Raw genomic sequence first — 21,402 nt, forward strand, 5'->3', positions numbered from 1 at the left:
ATGTCAGTTACCCCACTTGGAGGAGTTTTCCAGGTGGACAGAAGGGTGTTCTAGGCTTGTCGAGTGACAGGGAGGAGATAAAGCTGTAATTTGGACATAAAAAAGTAGTTTTTTTCCCCTTGTTACAGGCTTATTGTTATTTGGTCACTAAGTCGTGTCCAACTCTTTGGGATCCCGCCAGGCTCTTCTGTCCATGGGACTCTCCAGGCAGGAATACTGGAGTGGGTTGCCATTTCCTTCTCCAGGGGATCTTCCCGACCCAAGGGATTGAACCTTCGTCTCCTGTATTGGCAGATGGATTCTTTACCACTGAGTCACAAGGAAGCTCCCTGTTACACATGTTATTTGTCTATGTTAAAATCAGTTTCTTTCAAAGGTCCATAAGCTCACGTTTTGGGGACAGCCATCACAGGATGAGACACAGAGGTACAGCTGGTACACATGCTGACGCACACAGGTGGCCCTGCTCGTCCTCCCTGGCCTCAAAGGTGGCCAGACTCCCTCAGGGGCTCCCTAAGTGGACATGGCTACCTGTGCACACACAGGAGAGACCACAGTCCACGCTGATGCTGGACAGCTTTCCAGGAAGCCCCCAGAATCACAGGGATACATGAAAATGCTTTTTGCTGTTGCAAAGTCTCAGCTAGCTTCTTGTCCCTCAAAGTATGGAGTTGACAACTTGTAACCCTGGACTTACATGAACGAGAGAGGACCAGTCAGAACATCCTCAGATAGAAGGCCTCAGAGCCCAGTGATGCTATTCTTCTGACACTGGCCTCTAGCAAAATTGAGAGATTCTAGCAAAAAAAAAAAAAATCAGGTTCTACTGCCAGCAGGTAAGAAACTCTCATGTTAGAATGGGCCAGATAGACTTCCCTGGTGGTCCAGTGGCTAAGATTCTGCACACCCAATGCAGGGGATCCAGGTTTGACTGATCAGGGAACTACATTCCACATGTTACAACTAAGAGTTTGCACACTGCAACTAAAGATTTTGCATGCTGCAAATAAGACCTGGTACAGCCAAATGAGTAATTAAATAGGTAAATACCAAAAAAAAAAAAAAAAAGGCAGGATACTGCACTTGTTAGATATTGGCTATAATAGCCGGTACTTGTAGTGTGTTTTATGTCCCACAGGCCTTGATCAAAGAAATAGACACGTGTGAGCTCATTTATTCTTGACAGCTACTGCACAAGGGAGAAACTGTTATCAGATCCATGTTACAGACAGGAAACTTGCTGAGGGGCAGTTTTCTTGCTCGAGGTCACACACCCATTGAGAAGCCACTTCACTGGAGTGAGGATGGTTTATACAGAGAATGTTGTGGTTTATGCAGCATCTTATCAAATGTGATCACATCAGAACATTGAGTTCATTCTGACGGGTGGGCAGTTCTCTCATTACAAATGAGGAGAGGGCAGCTCAAAAATAGGAGGGGACTTGCTCACCACTTCAGAGTTAATAGAGGAGCCCAGGTTTTCAGAACCTAGATCTTGAGCTGTTTTACTAGGTTAGGGGTCTAAGTTCTTTATGAACAAAATGGCTTTTTTTTTTTTTTTGGGTTGAGCCTTGCAAGTTGCAGAATTTTAGTTCCCCAACCAGGGATTGAACCCAGGCCCATGGCAAGTGAAAGTGCGGACTCCTAAATACTGGGCCAACAGGGAATTCCCCAAATTTCATTTTTAATTAGATGATAACCTTAAAAAATACCATAAAAATCTCTGGAAATGAAAAGCTGCAATTTGAAAGATGTCTTCATAGAACAAGTTTTGGCTTTTAAGTTGTACTTCTCAGGATTCTTCTGGGTCAGTAGGAATTTATTTCTTTAAAAGGAATCCACATTCATTCCCAAATCTGAGAAACAGTGAGTTCTACCAGGCTCTTTTACTTTGCAATAATGAATTTTTAAAATCTCATTTTTAATGCAAATAGATTTCAGTCTGTTTTTGATAAGGGCTTGATTTAAGAAAGTAAAAAAACTCCCCAAGTGATTTAACAAAAACTCAAGCCAAAAGCAGAGCTAGCTGACTGGGTTTGAGGTGGTTGCTAAGGAGCTGCTCAGTACAGATCAGACACACAAACTGCAGCTTTATAGGCTTCATGCTGAGGCTGAAGGCATCGCGCCTAGCTGCTGTTCCTTATGAGGCAGTCCATTCGACCAAGACCACACATCCCTAGAATGGCCAGGCACCAGAGATGCCAAGAACAGTCTTTGGAGGTCAGGGGAAGTCATTCTGCTTAAATGTGAGTGAACTTGAATTTCATGCTAACTAGAGCAGCTTATTTGTGACCTATCTGACATCCATTGTAGGTCTGCTTTAATTAGTAAAGAAAAGGACACACTGATTGGAAGTAAAGAGTGTCCACATTAAAAATAATGATTAAGTGCCCCCCTTCCCGTGATGCTCATGCAGGTCCTCCTTCAATGATAAGACTCCTTTCCCAGGTGTCCAGGCCATACTGACTGGCTGTGCACGTGCTGATCTGTTACTTCTAAAGACTGCACTGAAAACAATCCTTCTCTAGGTAGTTTCTCAGTTATCTGAGAGGCTGTCTCTGGGGCTAGTGTCCTCAGTTTGGCTCAAAACTGAGAAGTAGCTGAATTCCCTAAACGGCGCTCATGAAAAGCCTCTGCGGTTCCGCAGCGAGTTGACAAGGGAGCCGATGCCATTTGCCTGGTGGCATTTTAACAAGATGGCAAACAGCACCCAGGAGGAAATGGACAGTACCGGAGACAAGAAACCCAAGCCTGTAAACTCATGGCAAATGTCACCGTGTTTACAGGGAGAGGAGAGAAAAAGCCTTATGTGATTCTTCCTTGTGTGTTGAAGATTTTATTTTTCAAACATTTAGAGGCATCAACTCCCTTTACTCTTAACTTTTTGTAAAATGCCACTGAATCCCAGGGATGCAGGTTAAGCCATGCTCTTAAGAACAGACCCTCTCCAGGCTGAGTCTCCTTAATAGCTTACCTGGGAAGTCACAGAGAGGCAGTCCTAGAAGATGACGCTTTGAAAAAGCCAATCTTTCTCCTATTTTTAGATTTGGACCTGTTTCCAGTATTTTTTTAAACTTTCATATATGAGTTTAACTCTGACTTTTCTCCATTTAAAACTGAAAGAATTAAAATGCAGGGAAGAATGGCTGTGTCTTTGTGTCTTGACTTAGGGACACACAAGCTCAGACGTGCGTGCGGCAGACTGCCTGCTCAGGACAGACCAACGGGGATGCCAAATGCTTCTCTGGGCGAAAGTGCTGCCCACGGTGTTTAGCAGTTGTCAAATGTGAGAAGTACAGGCAATCAAAATCCTGAAATAAATGGATGTCTGTAATGGCCCTTTGTAGATGGCAGCCAGTGAACTGAGAAAGGCTGGTTTCAAGCTTGAACCCTCACCTGTTCTCTCCCCATCACAGATATTTCAAACAGCAGCACAGGAACCACAATGACTGCCATTAAAACGAAAGCTCAGTTTTTAAACTAGTGCTGGAATGCGTACGTATTATAGCAACAGGACAGAGATCAACGTCTGACAGCTTTCACACGATCCCGACACAACTCTTTGTCTATACTCTACATAAATAACCTACCCCTAAGTTTACTCCTTAAGTGACATAGCCAGTTTTAGTTCATGAATCGTGGTGTCCAAATGAGTTGATTAACTTGCTTTTTGTCTCTTTGCCTGAGTCATGACGGTTAGGTCACTTGCAAGTCTCATGCAAAACCGAGAAACTAGATACAGGAGTTAAGCCTTGAAAACAGATGACATCTTGAGAACATGCAGGAGCGGGTGGTGTGGGGGGCTCTGAGTGTCCAGGCTCCATGGGCTTGGTCAGCAGAAGCCCGACCCAGCCCTGAGCAAGGTTTCCAGGCTTCAGGGCGAGGGGGAGCCTCCTGCCAGGGGCTCAGGGAGGTCCATTTGCTTTGCTCAGCCTCTGTGCTGAGTTTTCAAGACATCCTGGATTGGTTTCCTGCCAGGTAGGAGATGCCTCCAGGTGGACTGGTGTGGTGTTATTCTAGCGTCTTTACCATGTATGGACCTTGCAATCTGTAGCCAATCTTTCTGTAATAATTCCTGGTGCCGACCCCTGTGAAGAAGCAGAAAAAACAGAAGTCAGAGTCTCTATTAAGCTTAACTTTGCGTGTGTGCTAAGTCACTTGGTCATGTCTGACTCTCTGTGACCCAATGGACTATAGCCCACCAGGCTCCTCTGTCCATGGGTTTCTCCAGGCAAGAATGCTGGAGGGGGCTGCCATTTCCTCCTCCAGGGGATCTTCCTGACTTAGGGATCGAACCCGCATCTCTCATGTCTCTGGCATTGTTGGGCGGGTTCTTTACAACTGCTACCACCTGGGAAGCCCAAGTGTAACCTTAGTAGCTCAACAGCCAGCACATGAGTCCCTCTGAGTTGTCCTCCTTCAGCCTCCCACTCACTCACAGACCAAAGTCCATTCCAGATTGAATCTCATTTTAGTAAGTCTGGAACTGTTATAAATTCTGAACTCAAGTTGCATTAAAGCATAGAAACTGTATTTCAGAGCTGATGGGTTTACAACCCTGTGGGGACCACGCAGCACGGCTTTAGATGTTACAGGTGAATGGCGAGTGGTGGACCTAAAGTGTGTGATCTCCACACTCCGAGTGAAGCCAGACAGCGTCATGGTTTCCTGGGAGGCTGAACAAGAGGACAGGTGTGGGACGTGGGGTCTCTGCAGCCTCGATGCCCTGACCCAGAGAAGTGTCAGTGCCACTCCTCCAGAGCAACCATTTCTGCAAAACAATGTCAGTGACGTTAAATTAGTGGTACTTAATTTGCACCTTGTTTTATAGGTTTTGGGGGGTATTAATTTGGTGTATTTATTTTGATATACAAGCAATTTAAGCACCAGGAACTTACGCTGACTTTTTATTTGCCTACGTTTTAAGGAACATTAGCTGATTTAAGTCAACTACTAAAGGTCTGTAAACTTTTTCTTCTTGAAAAGGAATCTATATATTACTTCCATTTGAGAAAATTATTGTAAATGGTATCTCTCTAATAAAACACGAACACATATAAGAAGCTGAGCTCCCAGGAGGATAAAGTGTGGTTTATGCGGTATTATCTATATGCTGCTAAGTCGCTTCAGTCGTGTCCGACTCTGTGCGACCCCACAGACGGCAGCGCACCGGGCTCCTCCGTCCACGGGATTCTCTGGGCAAGAATACTGGTGTGGGTTGCCATTTCCTTCTCCAATTATCTATATGAGTGGTTAAGAGTATGGGCTTTTGATCAGTTAGACATGGGTTTAAGGCCTAGACCTGTCGTTTTAAGGGCTGTGGCTTTGGCCAATTATTTAATTTCCCTGAACCTACATTTTATCATCTGTAATAATGTACCTGTGTCTTAAGGATGGTGAATAGTAAATGAGATGGTCCTTGAGATGTGCTTAAGTCCAAGAGTCTGGAAAGAGTTGTTTCTTCTGAAACACTGGCTGCTGTTAGTATTTTAAAACTTCTAATGATCTGACAGCTGATGGTTTTTCTAGCTTCATTCTCCCTGGAAACACTATGCTTCAGCCTTGGGGAAGTTTTAAGTTCCCTGTATGTCTGGCTCTTTACCTATCTTCCAGGCTTGGCCCATGCTGTGCCCTCTAGCAAATGAATTAAACCCTGGGGAGGGACGTGGGATCCTCTGATCTGGAACTGGTTGGTCAGAGGCACACTGACAACCTAGACTTGCGATTCGCATCCAAAGTGGGGGTGGTCTTGGGGACCGAACATGTAACCTGTGGGGTCTGACACGATCTCCAGGGAGCTAGTGTGAGAACTGAGTTAACTGTAGGCCACCCAGCTGGTGCTACGGAATCACATGATGTGTGGGAAACACTACTTCTGCTGTCAGTAGTGTTGTGGTCTTACTCTGTGTAACGTAAAGGAAGACACTGGCATTCTTCTTTTCAGTGCTTTGCCCCACAGCTCTCACCACGGGGCACTGTGATGCTGGTTGACCTCCCCCTGTGGTGGAAGCTCTATGTATCTTGTTCGTCACTTTGTATTCCTAGTGATCAATATTGTGTGTGAAATCAGGCCACTGCTAGCCCTCTCCAGTCTAACCTCATTCTTTAGCCCAAACATTTGCTATTTAGGAACAGTCTCCCCATCGTGTTTTGTTTCCCATCCCTTTTCAAAATCTTTCAAGTATTATGAAAACCGAACTGAACTGATGTGATGGAGGTAACAACAGAATTGTCCTGTGGTAAGAGGTCACTGGAGAATTTCCCAGGATTACTGATATTGCGTCTTGTACAATTTCACCTTGTCTTTGTGTTCTAATCATCATTTCTGTTCAACACTGTGGTTTGGGGTAGAGCTGGGGGAAGACAGAAGCATGAACAAATAATGGGTCAGGCTGCTCAGACCCACTGGATCCAGGAAGACATCTCATACCTCTCAGAGGGTAGGTGCGTGCGTGCTAAGTCACTTCAGTCCTGTCCAACTCTGTAATCCCATGGGCCATGGCCCGCCAGGATCCTCTGTCCATGGGATTCTCCAGGTGAGAATACTGGAGTGGGTTGCCATGCCCTCCTTCAGGGGATCTTCCTGACCCAGGGATCGAACTCAAGTCTCTTATGTCTCCTACACTGGCAGTCGGGTTCTTTACCACTAGCGCCACCTGGGAAGTCCCCCTCAGAGGGTATAACCACTTTAGTGTTTGCATTATCTCCTGAAGTTCTGTATCTGTAAGCAGGTCCTATGTCCCAGCAATCACATTCCCAGAGTGAAAAGAGAAACAAATGCTTATAGCCAACAAAAGACAGGATACTCATAACATCCAAAACAGGAAATAATCCAAATATCGATCAATAGTAGAATGGATAGAGTACAGGATGTTCACACAATGGAATACTAATAGGGCAACAGGAAAGCAGGAACTAGAGCTACCTCCAACACCATGGACGAATCTCGCAGATCTAATTTTGCACAAAAGAAACTAGATATATGAGTCCATCAATGAAAAGTTCAGAAACAGACAAGACTAATTTTATGGTGATAAAGGTCAGAATACTGGTTATATTTGGAAGACAATAAGGATTGACAGATGGAACAAGGGAGTGTTCTGGAATGCTGAAAATGGTGTATCTTGATCTGGGTTAGAAGTTATTTAATACATGGGAACTTACACATACACACAAATTACATGGTATACTGAAAACACTGTACTTTATTCATGTACATACATTATAGTTCAATTAAAAAAAAATCCCATGAGGGTGTATATCCATTTAATAGATGTTCCATGAGTTTTGACAGCTCTGTTTATATAAAGAATTCAACAAAATAAGGAAAAAGGATGAGAGGTAGGTGGCTAAGAAACCATTACCAGAGGGATCAGTGTATCACAGAAATGTCTCTGAAGTCATCAACGCAGAGCTTTCTATTTCTAGAATTCTAGAAACACACAAACATGCTAGAAATGACTTTTGTCATCCTTTCTTCCACTTTAAAGTTTGCATTCAAACTGAACTTTGCTCTGTGACATGACAGCGTTTGGCAGAGGCACCCTAAGATTAAAACGAGCTTTTCCTCACTTCAGCTGCAAAGCACAGACTGTAGCATAAATTAAGGATTCTGATCAGAAAAATGACATGACTGACTTACCTTTGAAAGAGATGGCTCTGAATGCTATTTTGAGAACAGAAGCAAAGTTCCAGGAGGGCAGGGTTTTGCCTGCAGAATTGCTAGTACCCGGAGCAATGCCTGCACGTATTGTTCAGTAAGTAAGTAACCATGGGCAGGGGGCAGCTTCCCTGGTGGCTCAGATAGTAAAACAATCTCCTGCAATGCAGGAGACCAGGGTTCAATCCCTGGGTCGCAAAGATCCCCTGGAGGAGGAAATGGCAACCCACTCTAGTATTCTTTCCTGGGAAATTCCATGGACAGAGAAGCCTGGTGGGCTACAGCCCATGGGGCCGCAGAGAGTTGGACACGACTGAACGACTGAACTGAACCGAACTGAGCGACTAAGCACGCATACACACAACCAAGGGCAGAAACAGGGAGACCAGTTAAGAAGCTATTGCAACAATCCAGGTAGGAGATGGAGGTGCCTCAAAGCAGAATCATAGTGGTGAAGAGTGGCTGGAATCTTGAAATACTTAAAAGGGAGAGTTAGAAGAATCTGCTGATGGATGTGAAGAGAGGGGCCTAAGATGACTCTAAGGTTTTTGGCTGAGTAAGGATAGATTTGGAGAAAGAATGAATTGCCAGTTAGTGAGACTGAAAGATGCTGGGAGAAGTGGCGGGGAGGACACCAGGAGCTTGGCTTTGGCCGTGCTGCAGGTGAAACGGCTGTTAAGACATTCAAGTGGGGATGCTGAGTGATATGTGATGGTTCTGGAAGCCTTTCTTGCTCTTAGATGGTCTCTTTTCATGAATGTTCTTTTGGAAAGAAATTAATTTTCCTTTTTTCTTAATTGAAGTATACTAGTTGCACACGTACAACAGAGTGACTCAAAATTCTTAAACCGTACTCTATTTACAGTTATGATAAAATATTGCCTATATGCCCTGTGCTATACAATATATCCTTTTGGCTTATTTATTCCATACGTGGTGCTTTGTGCCTCTTAGTTCCCTACCCCTACTTTGCCTCTCCCCAGTGGTGACCACTAGGGTGTTCTCTGTATCTGTGAGTCTGTTAGAAAGAAATTTCTGGCTGGGGCAGGTAGCTTATGAGGGAGTTGCCTAAGGATGAAGCAGGTGGGTGGAGGCTGGCAGAGTGGGCAGCTGAAGACAACCTGGGTCCTTTTTGATGCTGTTGAATCATGAAGTAGCCAATCTTAAAGCTGCTTACCTAGGAAGCTGTTGTGAAAAATGTTTTCTGTTTGGTGTAAGCCATTTTGTTTGGTACTTTGGCGCACTGTAATAATACATGAGATAAACATCATTTTAACCATTTTTAACTGTACAGTTTACTGGGATTAAGGAGCTTCATACTGTTGTTCAACCCTCACCACCATCCAGTCTACAGCAGTAAAACTGAAAGTCTATATCTATTAAACAGTAGCTCCCTGATTTATACAATTATTCAGTTCAGTTCAGTTCAGTCGCTCAGTTGTGTCTGACTCCTTGAGACCCCATGAATCACAGCACGCCAGGCCTCCCTGTCCATCACCAACTCCCGGAGTTCACTCAGACTCACGTCCATTGAGTCAGTGATGCCATCCAGCCATCTCATCCTCTGTCGTCCCCTTCTCCTCCTGCCCCCAATCCCTCCCAGCATCAGGGTCTTTTCGAATGAGTCAACTCTTCCCATGAGGTGGCCAAAGTACTGGAGTTTCAGCTTCAGCATCATTCCCTCCAAAGAAATCCAAGGGCTGATCTGCTTCAGAATGGACTGGTTGGATCTCCTTGCAGTCCAAGGGACTCTCAAGAGTCTTCTCCAACACTACAGTTCAAAAGCATCAATTCTTTGGCACTCAGCCTTCTTCACAGTCCAACTCTCACATCCATACATGACCACAGGAAAAACCATAGCCTTGACTAGACGGACCTTTGTTGGCAAAGTAATGTCTCTGCTTTTCAATATGCTATCTAGGTTGGTCATAACTTTCCTTCCAAGGAGTAAGCGTCTTTTAATTTCATGGCTGCAGTCACCATCTGCAGTGATTTTGGAGCCCAAAAAAAGTCTGACACTGTTTCCCCATCTATTTCCCACGAAGTGATGGGACCAGATACCATGATCTTCGTTTTCTGAATGTTGAGCTTTAAGCCAACTTTTTCTCTCTCCACTTTCACTTTCATCAAGAGGCTTTTGAGTTCCTCTTCACTTTCTGCCATAAGGGTGGTGTCATCTGCATATCTGAGGTGATTGATATTTCTCCCGGCAATCTTGATTCCAGCTTGTGCTTCTTCCAGCCCAGCGTTTCTCATGATGTACTCTGCATAGAAGTTAAATAAGCAAGGTGACAATATACAGCCTTGATGTACTCCTTTTCCTATTTGGAACCAGTCTGTTGTTCCATGTCCAGTTCTAACTGTTGCTTCCTGACCTGCATATAGGTTTCTCAAGAGGCAGGTCAGGTGGTCTGGTATTCCCATCTCTTGAAGAATTTTCCACAGTTTATGGTGATCCACACAGTCAAAGGCTTTGGCATAGTCAAGAAAGCAGAAATAGATGTTTTTCTGGAACTCTCTTGCTTTTTCCATGATCCAGCGAATGTTGGCAATTTGATCTCTGGTTCCTCTGCCTTTTCTAAAACCAGCTTGAACATCAGGAAGTTCACGGTTCACATATTGCTGAAGCCTGGCTTGGAGAATTTTGAGCATTACTTTATAGCATGTGACATGAGTGCAATTGTGCGGTAGTTTGAGCATTCTTTGGCATTGCCTTTCTTTGGGATTGGAATGAAAACTGACCTTTTCCAGTCCTGTGGCCACTGCTGAGTTTTCCAAATTTGCTGGCATATTGAGTGCAGCACTTTTACAGCATCATCTTTCAGGATTTGAAATAGCTCCACTGGAATTCCATCACCTCCACTAGCTTTGTTCGTAGTGATGCTTTCTAAGGCCCACTTGACTTCACATTCCAGGATGTCTGGCTCTAGGTCAGTGATCACACCATTGTGATTATCTGGGTTGTGAAGATCGTTTTTGTACAGTTCTTCTGTGTATTCTTGTCACCTCTTCTTAATATCTTCTGCTTCTGTTAGGTCCATACCATTTCTGTCCTTTATTGAGCCCATCTTTGCATGAAATGTTCCCTTGGTATCTCTAATTTTCTTGAAGAGATCTCTAGTCTTTCCCATTCTGTTGTTTTCCTCTATTTCTTTGCATTGATCGCTGAGGAAGGCTTTCTTGTCTCTTCTTGCTAGTCTTTGGAACTCTGCATTCAGGTGCTTATATCTTTCCTTTTCTCCTTTGCTTTTTGGTTCTCTTCTTTTCACAGCTATTTGTAAGGCCTCCCCAGACAGCCATTTTGCTTTTTTTGCATTTCTTTTCCATGAGGATGGTCTTGATCCCTGTCTCCTGTACAATGTCACGAACCTCTGTCCATAGTTCATCAGGCACTCTATCAGATCTAGGCCCTTAAATCTATTTCTCACTTCCAGTGTATAATCATAAGGGATTTGATTTAGGTCATACCTGAATGGTCTAGTGGTTTTCCCTACTTTCTTCAATTTAAGTCTGAATTTGGTAATAAGGAGTTCATGATCTGAGCCACAGTCAGCTCCTGGTCTTGTTTTTGTTGACTGTGTAGAGCTTCCCCTAAAATTTTCAGAAATATAACTGGATATTTTAGAAAACTGAAGTACAGTTAATTTATAGTTTGTGTTAGTCTCAAGTATCCAGTGAAGTGATTCAGTTATATAGACACACATACAGATGTTGAGTACAGTTCCCTGTGAGGTACAGTTGGTCCTTGTTGGACAGCTCTCTTATATAGTGTGTATCTGTTAATCCCATATTCCTACTTTATCCCTTCCCCACTTAGTAACCACACATTTGTTTTCTCTGAAATAGTTCATTTGTATCATTTTTTAAAATCGCACATGGACGTGCTGTCTCTTTCCGATCTCACTTAGGATGATCATCTACATAGGTCCATGCATGTTGCTGCAAATGGCAGTATTTCATTCTCTTTATGGCTGATATTCTACTGTATGTATGTGAGTGACTGTGTATTTGTACACACACAGACACACTCCCCATACGTCCATCTGTCAACACACATTTGGGTTGCTTCTATGTCTTGGCTATTGTAAACAGTGCTCCAGTGAATACTGGGCTGCATGTATCTTTTCAAATTAGTTTTCTCTAGATATACACCCAGGAGTGGGACTGAAGGATCATATGGTAACTCTAGTTTTAGTTTTTTAAGGAACCCCCATATTGTTCTCCAGAGTGGCTGCACCAACTTACATTCCCACCAGCAGTGTAGGAGGGTTCCCTTTCCTCCACATCCTCTCCAGCATTCATTATTTGTAGACTTTTTAATGATGGCTATTCTGACTGGTGTGAGGTTAGCTTTTTATACTTCTAATTTTACAAAACAGATGTCATTTCCCATGGGCTTAAGACAAACAACAAAAGTAGAGGCGATAGTAGACTGAACATCCAAATACCCAGCACCCAGCTTCAACAGTGATCAACCCCTCCATCAGGCTTCTGTTGCTTCTAGCTTCCTACCTACATGAAGTCACAAGATAGATTCAATGTTTCCTTTTGATTCTGCTCAGCTCAGTCACTGGAATCAAGTTTAAATCTCCTCTTTCAAATGACGGTAATCTTTACCATCTTCTTTACCAGTTATGGAGAAGGAAACGGCAACCCACTCCAGTATTCATGCCTGGAAAATCCCATGGACAGAGGAGCCTGATGGGCTATAGTCCATGGGGTCGCAAAGAGTCGGACACGACTGAGCGACTTCTGTGTGTGTGTGTTACCAGTTATAACCAGATTGAGGGCTCCCCAGGTGGCACTGGTGGTAAAGAATGTGCCTGCCAGTGCAGGAGACGTAAGAGATGCAGGTTCGATCCCTGAGTCGGGAAGATCCGCTGGATGACGGCATGGCAATCCACTCCTGTACTCATGCCTGAAGAATCCCATGGACAGAGGAGTCCGGTGGGCTACAGTTCACCAGACTGAAGATGTGCAGCTGGTCAGAGAGCTTTACTTCCCCAAGCATGCCCCAGCCTACATCTGTCTACCATAAATAGCTGTAGAGGTGACGGAGAAGCTGCTCCTTACACATAGTACAGGATTCAACAACCCCTGGACAACCACAAAGTTCCACGATCTGGCGCACTCCAAGTGTGCTGGTCAATGAACAGCTTTACTGAAGTACAACTCAGCACTCCTCAGTTAAGAGTCCCACTGAGGGACTCCCCTGGGGTCCAGTGGTTGAGAATCCATCTTCCAATGCAGGGGATGTGGGTTGGATCCCTGGTCAGGGAACTAAGATCCCACATGCCATGGTGCAACTAAGCCTGCGTGCCATAACGAGAGAGAAGCCCTCGCTGTAACTGAGACCCCACGCAACAACAACAAAAGTCCCACTGAGCATACAGACTCCCCAGTTCCAACTTCTGCCCTAATACAGAAGATGGGGCCTGGAAACCATTACCACCTTGAGGGAGGAGAGGCATTCGGGCTTTGCTTGCTATGTACCTTTTTGAAGGAAAGGCACATTTTCACAGAGAAGGCAATGGCAACCCACTCCAGTGTTCTGGCCTGGAAAATCCCATGGATGGAGGAGCCTGGTGGGCTGCTGTCTATAGCACTGCACAGAGTCGGACACGACTGAAGTGACTTAGCAGCAGCAGCACATTTCAAGCTCCGATCCTTATTTTCAGTAACATCAGTAGCACTGAGACGGGAAGCCTACTTCTGGCCCACCAGGGAAGCTGTCAGTATTTTGGGAAGAGAAGTTTGACCTTTAGCCAGCCTGGACTCTCACCTCTTACTTAAACAAAAATATTCCCTATTTGTATCTCTCTGTGCCTCCTGTTTCTTGAAAGAAAGATTTTCCTCTGTTTCTACCCTCTGCAGAACGGGCTGGCAAAAGTATTAGCATTCTCAGCCAGCTTAGAAGGGAAAACGCACCATCACTGCGGTGGGTGGAGGCCACGCTCTGCCCCTTCTGCTCTCCTTGGTTAGCAAGGCTCCTCGTCACAGTAACTTTCCTCTTGCGAGACAGCCAAGAAAAAGCAATTACATCTCACAGCTGACGTCAGCCGAGCTCCTGGACTGACGTGGGCAGCTGTCTCACAGGCTTCTGCCCTTGAGGACAGACAGGCAACGGGCTGTCTCCAAAGTAAGCGAGTTCTCTACCCGGTGGCCTGCGTGCGGCTCTGCCAGTCCCTGGGCTGGGGGGTGAGCAGAGGTGACCTCTGTGCAGCTGTCCTCAGGGAGCCTGGCTGACAGAGCCCACAGCTGGCAGCAGAGCCTCGAGGACAGGGAGGAGGGGGCAGTCCACGAACTGGAGGCATCTCCCCCAGCTTTACTGGGAGCTGGGTGCTCTTGGCAGTCGGCCTTGGAGCAGTAAGCCCAGAGGCCACAATGCAGAAACAGCTTTCCCACCAAGTACTGACCTGACCGCCCTCTGCTCCTTTCGTCCCACCCAGAGCCAGCAGTGTCCTTTGATTAAACCCTCAGCCTGGGGCTGCAGGGGCTTCCCAGGTGGTGCAGTGGTAAATAATCTGCTTGCTGATGCAGGAGACATAGGCTTGATTCCTGGGTTGGGAGGATCCCCTGGAGAAGGAAATGACACCAGATGCCTTCGAGGCTCCAGCCCCTCAAGGTGGATAAAAATGCCTCTGCTTCCATATCACCTCTCCCTTTCTTTGAAAGATGGGCACCATTTTAGCTTAACACGGTTTCAGCTACTTTAAGTGTTGATGAAAGAGAGGAAATTACCCAAAATGTACAGGCCAACTGCCTCAGCCACTGGTCACAGAGCAGCTTAACTGTGAGCTGATCAGTGCTGTTTAATAAAGGGGGAGGGAGGGAATCACACAGCCGTAAAAAGGTGAAATCAAAGATGAAAATGGAACAAACCTGTTTACTCAAATTCTGTGCTATGTGTGCTCAGTCGTGTCTGACTCTCTACGACCCCAGAGACTGTAGCCCGCCAGGCTCCTCGGTCCATGGGATTCTCCGGGCAAGAATACTGGAGTGGGTTGCCATTCCCTTCTCCAGGGGCTCTTCCCGACCCAGGGACTGAACCCGAGTCTCCTGCATTGGCAGGCAGATTCTTTACCACTAGCACCACCAGGTAAAGCCCTTAAATTCTACTGATATGCATTAGAAAAAAAAATGCATTCTATTTTTACATAAATAGAGGAAGCAGGCAAAAGAAGTCAACTAATCAAGGTGATACCTGATTAGACTGCAACACTCTGCTTCTCCACGTTACTACAGCCCTTTCTCTCTAAGGGTAAATCCAATACCAGAGTGAAGCTTAGAAGATGAAAATAAACACATTTTTCCTTTAAAAGAGAAAATAAGTCAGAAGCAGGAAATGAGCCTCAACCCCGCTTGTCAGAATCACAATCAGTTACACAATCACAATTCTGACTAACTCCATCTCAAAATAAAAGCAGCAACAAATGTAGAGCCGAGTGACTGTAGAGTACAAAGCTAGAGGAGGGCCGCTCTGTTTGGAGCCCTTACATCCACACCAGGCACGCACGCTAGATGCTCGACACACACCAACGAGACTGAGATTACTATCCTGGGAAGCACGAGAGATGCAGAAAGCATCCTAACTCAAGATCACACAACTGGGAAGTACAGGAACCACAATTCAGAGCCAGCTTGACTCCATGGCATGTTCCCAAGGAGCCCAGGCGCCTGTGTTGTGGGGGATGCCGACCCTGCTTCCCTTGCGCTCGGCTGTGAATATCTCGTCAGCCCTGATAACAGCACATTCATTTTTATTCCAGCATGGAAAGGACGGCTGACCTGTCGCAATCACCTTACCTTCTCTGTGTCCAGTTTCTCGCTGTCCTCTGTTTGATAAGGTCGCCATGTTTGTTTTATATAGTGGTTTATTTCCATTTCACTAACAAGGGCTCAGCAAAAAACAGAATAATCACATACAGGGTTCTGGTAACATAGTTCTGTACTGCCTGCCCGTGTTAACAGACGTGGCTCGTACACATGTGAGAGCTCCTGGGAAGGGTGCACTGTTGAAATAACTTGACAAATGTGGTCACCCTTTTTAAAATGAAGACACATATGATATAGAGGTTTGGGGGAAGAAAGCAACAAAGATGGAACACTGATGGGAACTAGACGCTACTGGAGGAGGAGACCAGGCAGGAGTGTGTGCTGAGTCGCTTCAGTTGTGTCCAACTCTTTGAGACCCCCATGGACTGTAGCCTGCCAGGCTCCTCCGTCCACAGGATTCTCCAGGCAAGAATACTGCAGTGGGTTGCCATTCCCTTCTCCAGGGGATCTTCCCGACCTAGGGAATGAACCCGCATCTCTGAAGTTTTCTTGCATTGGCAGGTGGGTTTTTTACCACTAACACCACCTGGGGAAGCCCTAGGAGTATTTAAGCTTATAAAAGAGGTGACTTCAGGCTTATGGCAGACTAAATGGCTAGGACCAACTTTTTAGCTGCAGATAATTAAAAAATGTACACAAAACTAAAAATGCTTCCACTAGAAAAATACCCAACAGCTATTGATGATCAGGCAGGAAATAGGGAGAATACGTGAGCTCTGAGAAGGGAGTAGAGCCTTTTCTGCTTCAGGGGAGTAGAGCCTTTTCTGCCTCAGTGGTGATGCCAACCCAGAAAGGGCAGCTGGATCCACAAAGGCCGGCTGAAGGCAAGTCGAATGGGAGGAGGCACATGGCTACCAGAGGCATCAGCTGCAACACCCTGTATCTCTCTTCCCTCTACGAAGAGCTGTCTCTACGGTACAAGGAAGGTGAGGAGCGCCCATCATCGAGGTCTTGAAGTATTCCTGAGAGCAAATTCTCTCATAAAAAGCTCAGCAAATAATAAAACAGTGAGGTAGGTACAAATCAAGACAAGACAACAAAAGGAAAGAGACTGCAGAGACTCTACATTTGAAATTATCTGACACAGATTGTAGAAAAGTTCTGCTTACTACATACATGGAGATAGATGTCGGAGTTAAGAATGTTTAAAAGCTACAAGAAACTACAAAACATGATGTAACAGAGTTGAAAAAGATACCAGAAATCAGAGAATTAAGAACTAAGGCATCAATGGATGAGTTTAATGGTAGGTTAGACTTAATTAGTAAAGTGGAGAATGAAATGGCAACCCACTCCAGTATTCTTGCCTAGAACTTCCCATGGACAGAGGAGCCTGGTGGGCTACAGGCCATGAGGCTGCAAGAGTCTGACAAGACTTAACTTTATACTGTTTTTGCTTAGTCACTAAGTCAGAAGAAACTTCAACAACAAAGCATGGAGAATTTAGAGAACTGGGTGGGGGTACAGGACATGAGACACAGTAGATACAGTGAGTAGGTCTGACATGTTTAGCTGGAGTCCCAGGATGTTGAGGGGGGCGGGGTGGGGACAGTGGGATAGAATCAGAGAATGAAAATTACTTGGAACTTAAAAAGTCAACCACCAATTAAAGAAACTCAGTGAAACCTAAGCCATCCTAAGAAGATGAAATGCATATCTAGAATCATAGTAAAACTAGAGAAAATAAAGACAATCTAAAAATAAAGATACTTAAAAAATCATAAAAGCAGCCAGAGAAGATCCTCAAAGACAGACATCTGACTGCAGAAGATAGTGGGAAGACAGCTTCAAGGAACTGAAAGAAAATGCAAGCCCTATGCTATACTCACTGAAACTTACTTCAAGAATAACCAGAATACAATATTTCATACAATTAAAATTAGAATAATTTGCTACCAGAAGAACTTTACTAAAATAAATTCTTTAGGTATAAAGAAATCAATATTGGCAAATTACCCAAATGAATACTCCTCAGTAGTATAACAAGTAAATTGTGATATATCTACATCATCAGATCAGATCAGTCGCTCAGTCGTGTCCAACTCTTTGCGACCCCATGAATCACAGCACGCCAGGCCTCCCTGTCCATCACCAACTCCTGGAGTTCACTCAGACTCACGTCCATCGAGTCAGTGATGCCATGCAGCCATCTCATATATCTACATCATGGAATCCTATATATCAATGAAGGTGAATAAACTACTCTTAGATGCAGCAAGGACTGAAGAACAAAGAAAGTGGTAAATACACTAAATGAATATTGACTGTACCTAACAGTAATTATAACAGTAGTAATAATATCTTGTAGATTTTTTAAAAAATATATCTCATACACAGACACTGCAGAAAAAAGAACATCTGAATAGCCAATAAGCTTACGAAAAGGTAGTCAACTTCATTAGTCATCAGGGAATGTAAATTAAAACTATGAAGTTTTAAACACATCATATTGAACAACTGACATTCTAATACAAGTGAAAAATGTTAGCACTTTGGAAAACTACTTTGCAGATTCTTATAGTTGAACATATATATTCCCTGAAATCCAACAATGTCTTTCCTGGGTATATATTCCAAACGGATGTGTGTTTATGGGCCACCCCAACTGGAAAATAACCAAATATCCAGCAAGAGTAAGACAGGTAAATTGTGAGATATTTGTATAATGGAATCCTGCCAATTCAAATCAATGAAAATGAATGAACGCAGCCACATACCATGTGACCCAATCTCACAATGCTGCACCAAAATAACCAGAACAAAAATGCACCAAAATTATCTCACTTATCTAAAATTAAACACAAAACTATACATATATATAAATGATTCATAATTACGGAATAGAATATAAAGAAACATCCAAGAAAATAGGAAAAAAGAGGCTCCTGGGGGAAGGAGGAAAGCAAGGCAAGAGAGGGGGATTAAGACTGGGTGGGGTTAACAAGGGTATTGGATGTTGGTTCTGTTCTTGACCTAAATGAGGATTGGTTAAACAATTCATTTTTTAGCACTTAATGAACTTTGCTGTCTACTTATTACAGCTTACTGTCAACTTTTAAAAATGAAAAAGAGAGATAAGATTAAGTTATTTGACCTACATGAATGCTTATTTAAAGGGGGAAATAAATCAATCTTTCATGCATATGAAAATGGGGAAACTTGGGTTAGAGATTCCAACTGGACATAGAAAAAACATGAAATTTGCAATGTGACTTAATAAATGTTTGATCAATTAAACAATTTCTTCCTCTTTTGAGTATATACTGGGTTTTATCTCCTGGACTTCTTAAAGGCAAGAAAAACTCTGGCCTAATAATAACAGTAGGTGCCCAATATGCTACTGAAGAAAAGTGGAAAAATAACTCCAGAAAGAATGAAGAGATGGAGCCAAAGCAAAAACACCACCCAGTTGTGGATGTACTGGTGATGGAAGGACAGTCTAATGCCATAAAGAAAATATTGAATAGGAACCTGGAATGTTAGGTCCATGAATCAAGGTAAATTGGAAGTGGTCAAACAGGAGATGGCAGGAGTAAACATCAACACTTTAGGCATCAGTGAACTAAAATGGATTGGAATGGGTGAATTTAACTCAGATGACCATTATATCTACTACTGTGGGCAAGAATCCCTTAGAAGAAATGGAGGAGACTTTATAGCAAAGAGTTCGAAATGCAGTACTTGGGTACAATCTCAAAAATGACAGAATGATCTCTGTTCATTTCCAAGGCAAACCATTCAATATCACAGTAATCCAAGTCTATGCCCCAACCAGTAATGCTGAAGAAGCTGAAGTTGAACAGGTTATGAAGACCTTCAAGACCTTCTAGAACTAACACACCAAAAGATGTCCTTATAGGGGACTGGAATGCAAAAGTAGGAAGAAAAGAGATACCTGCAGTAATAGGCAAATTAGGCCTTGGAGTACAAAATAAAGTAGGACAAAGGCTAACAGAGTTTTGTCAAGAGAACACACTGGTCATAGCGAACACCTTCTTCCAATAACATAAGAGAAGACTCTACACATGGACATCACTGGATCGTCAATACTGAAATCAGACTGATTATATTTTTTGCAGCCAAAGATGGAGAGGCTCTATACAATCAGCAAAAACAAGACCTTGAGCTGACTGTGGCTCAGATCATGAACTCCTTAGTGCCAAATTCAGACTTAAATGGAAGAAAGTAAGGAAAACCACTAGACCATTCAAGTATGACCTAAATCAAATCCCTTATGATTATACACTGGAAGTGACAAATAGATCCAAAGAATTAGCTCTAGTAGACAGAGTGCCTGAAGAACTATGGACAGAGGTTCATGACAAGACCATCCCCAAGAAAAATAAATGCAAAAAGGCAAAACGGTCGTCTGAGGAGGCCTTACAAATGGCTGAGAAAAAAAGAGAAGTGAAAGGCAAAGGAGAAGAGGAAAGATATATCCATTTGAATGCAGAGTTCTAAAGAATAGCAAGGAGAGAAAAGAAAGCCTTCCTCAGTGATCAGTGCAAAGAAATAGAGGAAAACAATAGAATGGGAAAGACTAGAGAGCTCTTCTCTTCATGCAAAGATGGGCTCAATAAAGGACAGAAATGGAATGGACCTAACAGAAGCAGAAGATACTAAGAAGACGTGGCAAGAATACACAGAAGAACTATACAAAAAAGATCTTTATAACCCAGATAACCACAATGGTGTGATCACTCAACTAGAGCCAGACATCCTAGAATGTGAAGTCAAGTGGGCCTTAGGAAGCATCACTATGAACCAAGCTAGTGGAGGTGATGGAATTCCAGCTGAGCTATTCCAAATCCTAAAAGATGATGCTGTGAAAATGCTGCACTCAATATGCCAGCAACTTTGGAAAACTCAGCAGTGGCCACAGGACTGGAAAAGGTCAGTTTTCATTCCAATCCCAAAGAAAGGCAATGTCAAAGAATGCTCAAACTACCGCACAATTGCACTCATCTCACATGCTAGCAAAGTAATGCTCAAAATTCTCCAAGCCAGGCTTCAATAGTACATGAACCAAGAACTTCCAGATGTTCAAGCTGGATTTAGAAAAGGCAGAGGAACCAGAGATCAAATTGCCAACATCTGTTGGATCATCAAAAAAGCAAGAAAGCTCCAGAAAAACATCTGCTTTATTGACTATGCCAAAGCCTTTAACTGTGTAGATCACAGCAAACTGTGGAAAATTCTTAAAGTGATGCCAATACCAGACCACCTGACCTGCCTCCTGAGAAATCTGTATGCAGGTCAACAAGCAACAGTTACAGCTGTACATGGAACAACAGACTGGTTCTAAATCGAGAAAGGAGTACGTAAAGGCTATATATTGTCATCCTGCTTATTTAACTTATATGCAGAGTACATCATGAGAAATGCTGGGCTGGATGAAGCTCAAGCTGGAATCAAGACTGCCAGGAGAAATATCAATAACTTCAGATATGCAGATGACACCACTCTTATGGCAGAAAGCTAAGAAGGACTAAAGAGCCTCTTAATGAAAGTGAAAGAGAAGAGTGAAAACATTGGATTGAAGCTCAACATTCAGAAAATGAAGATCATGGCATTCGGTCCCATCATTTCATGGGAAATAGATGGGGAAACAGTGGAAACAGTGTCAGACTTTATTTTTTGGGCCTCCAAAATCACTGCAGATGGTGACTTCAGCCATGAAATTAAAAGACGCTTGCTCCTTGGAAGAAAGGCTATGACCAGCCTAGATAGCATATTAAAAAGCAGAGACATTACTTGGCCAACAAAGATCTGTCTAGCCAAAGCTACGGTTTTTCCAGTAGTCATGTATGGATGTGAGAGTTGGACCATAAAGAAAGCTGAGCACCGAAGAACTGATGCTTTTGAACTGTGGTGTTGAAGACTCTTGAGAGTCCCTTGGACTTCAA

The 21,402-nt window shown here is 43.7% G+C and overlaps 1 protein-coding gene across 1 annotated transcript in view; it reads right to left on the reverse strand.

Moving 5' to 3' along the window:
* Nucleotides 1–1,158: 1,158 nt before the first annotated feature.
* ELP3 (elongator acetyltransferase complex subunit 3) overlaps nucleotides 1,159–21,402 on the reverse strand; it is a 120,283-nt gene continuing 100,039 nt past the window's right edge. The window contains exon 15 of the mRNA XM_027549040.1: nucleotides 1,159–4,088. Within this exon, the coding sequence (XP_027404841.1) occupies nucleotides 4,012–4,088 (77 nt within the window). The 3' untranslated portion in view covers nucleotides 1,159–4,011. The remainder of the gene's footprint in view (nucleotides 4,089–21,402) is intronic.

This window comes from Bos indicus x Bos taurus, chromosome 8 (genome assembly GCF_003369695.1).
Source record: "Bos indicus x Bos taurus breed Angus x Brahman F1 hybrid chromosome 8, Bos_hybrid_MaternalHap_v2.0, whole genome shotgun sequence".
Classification (NCBI taxonomy): Eukaryota; Metazoa; Chordata; class Mammalia; order Artiodactyla; family Bovidae; genus Bos; species Bos indicus x Bos taurus.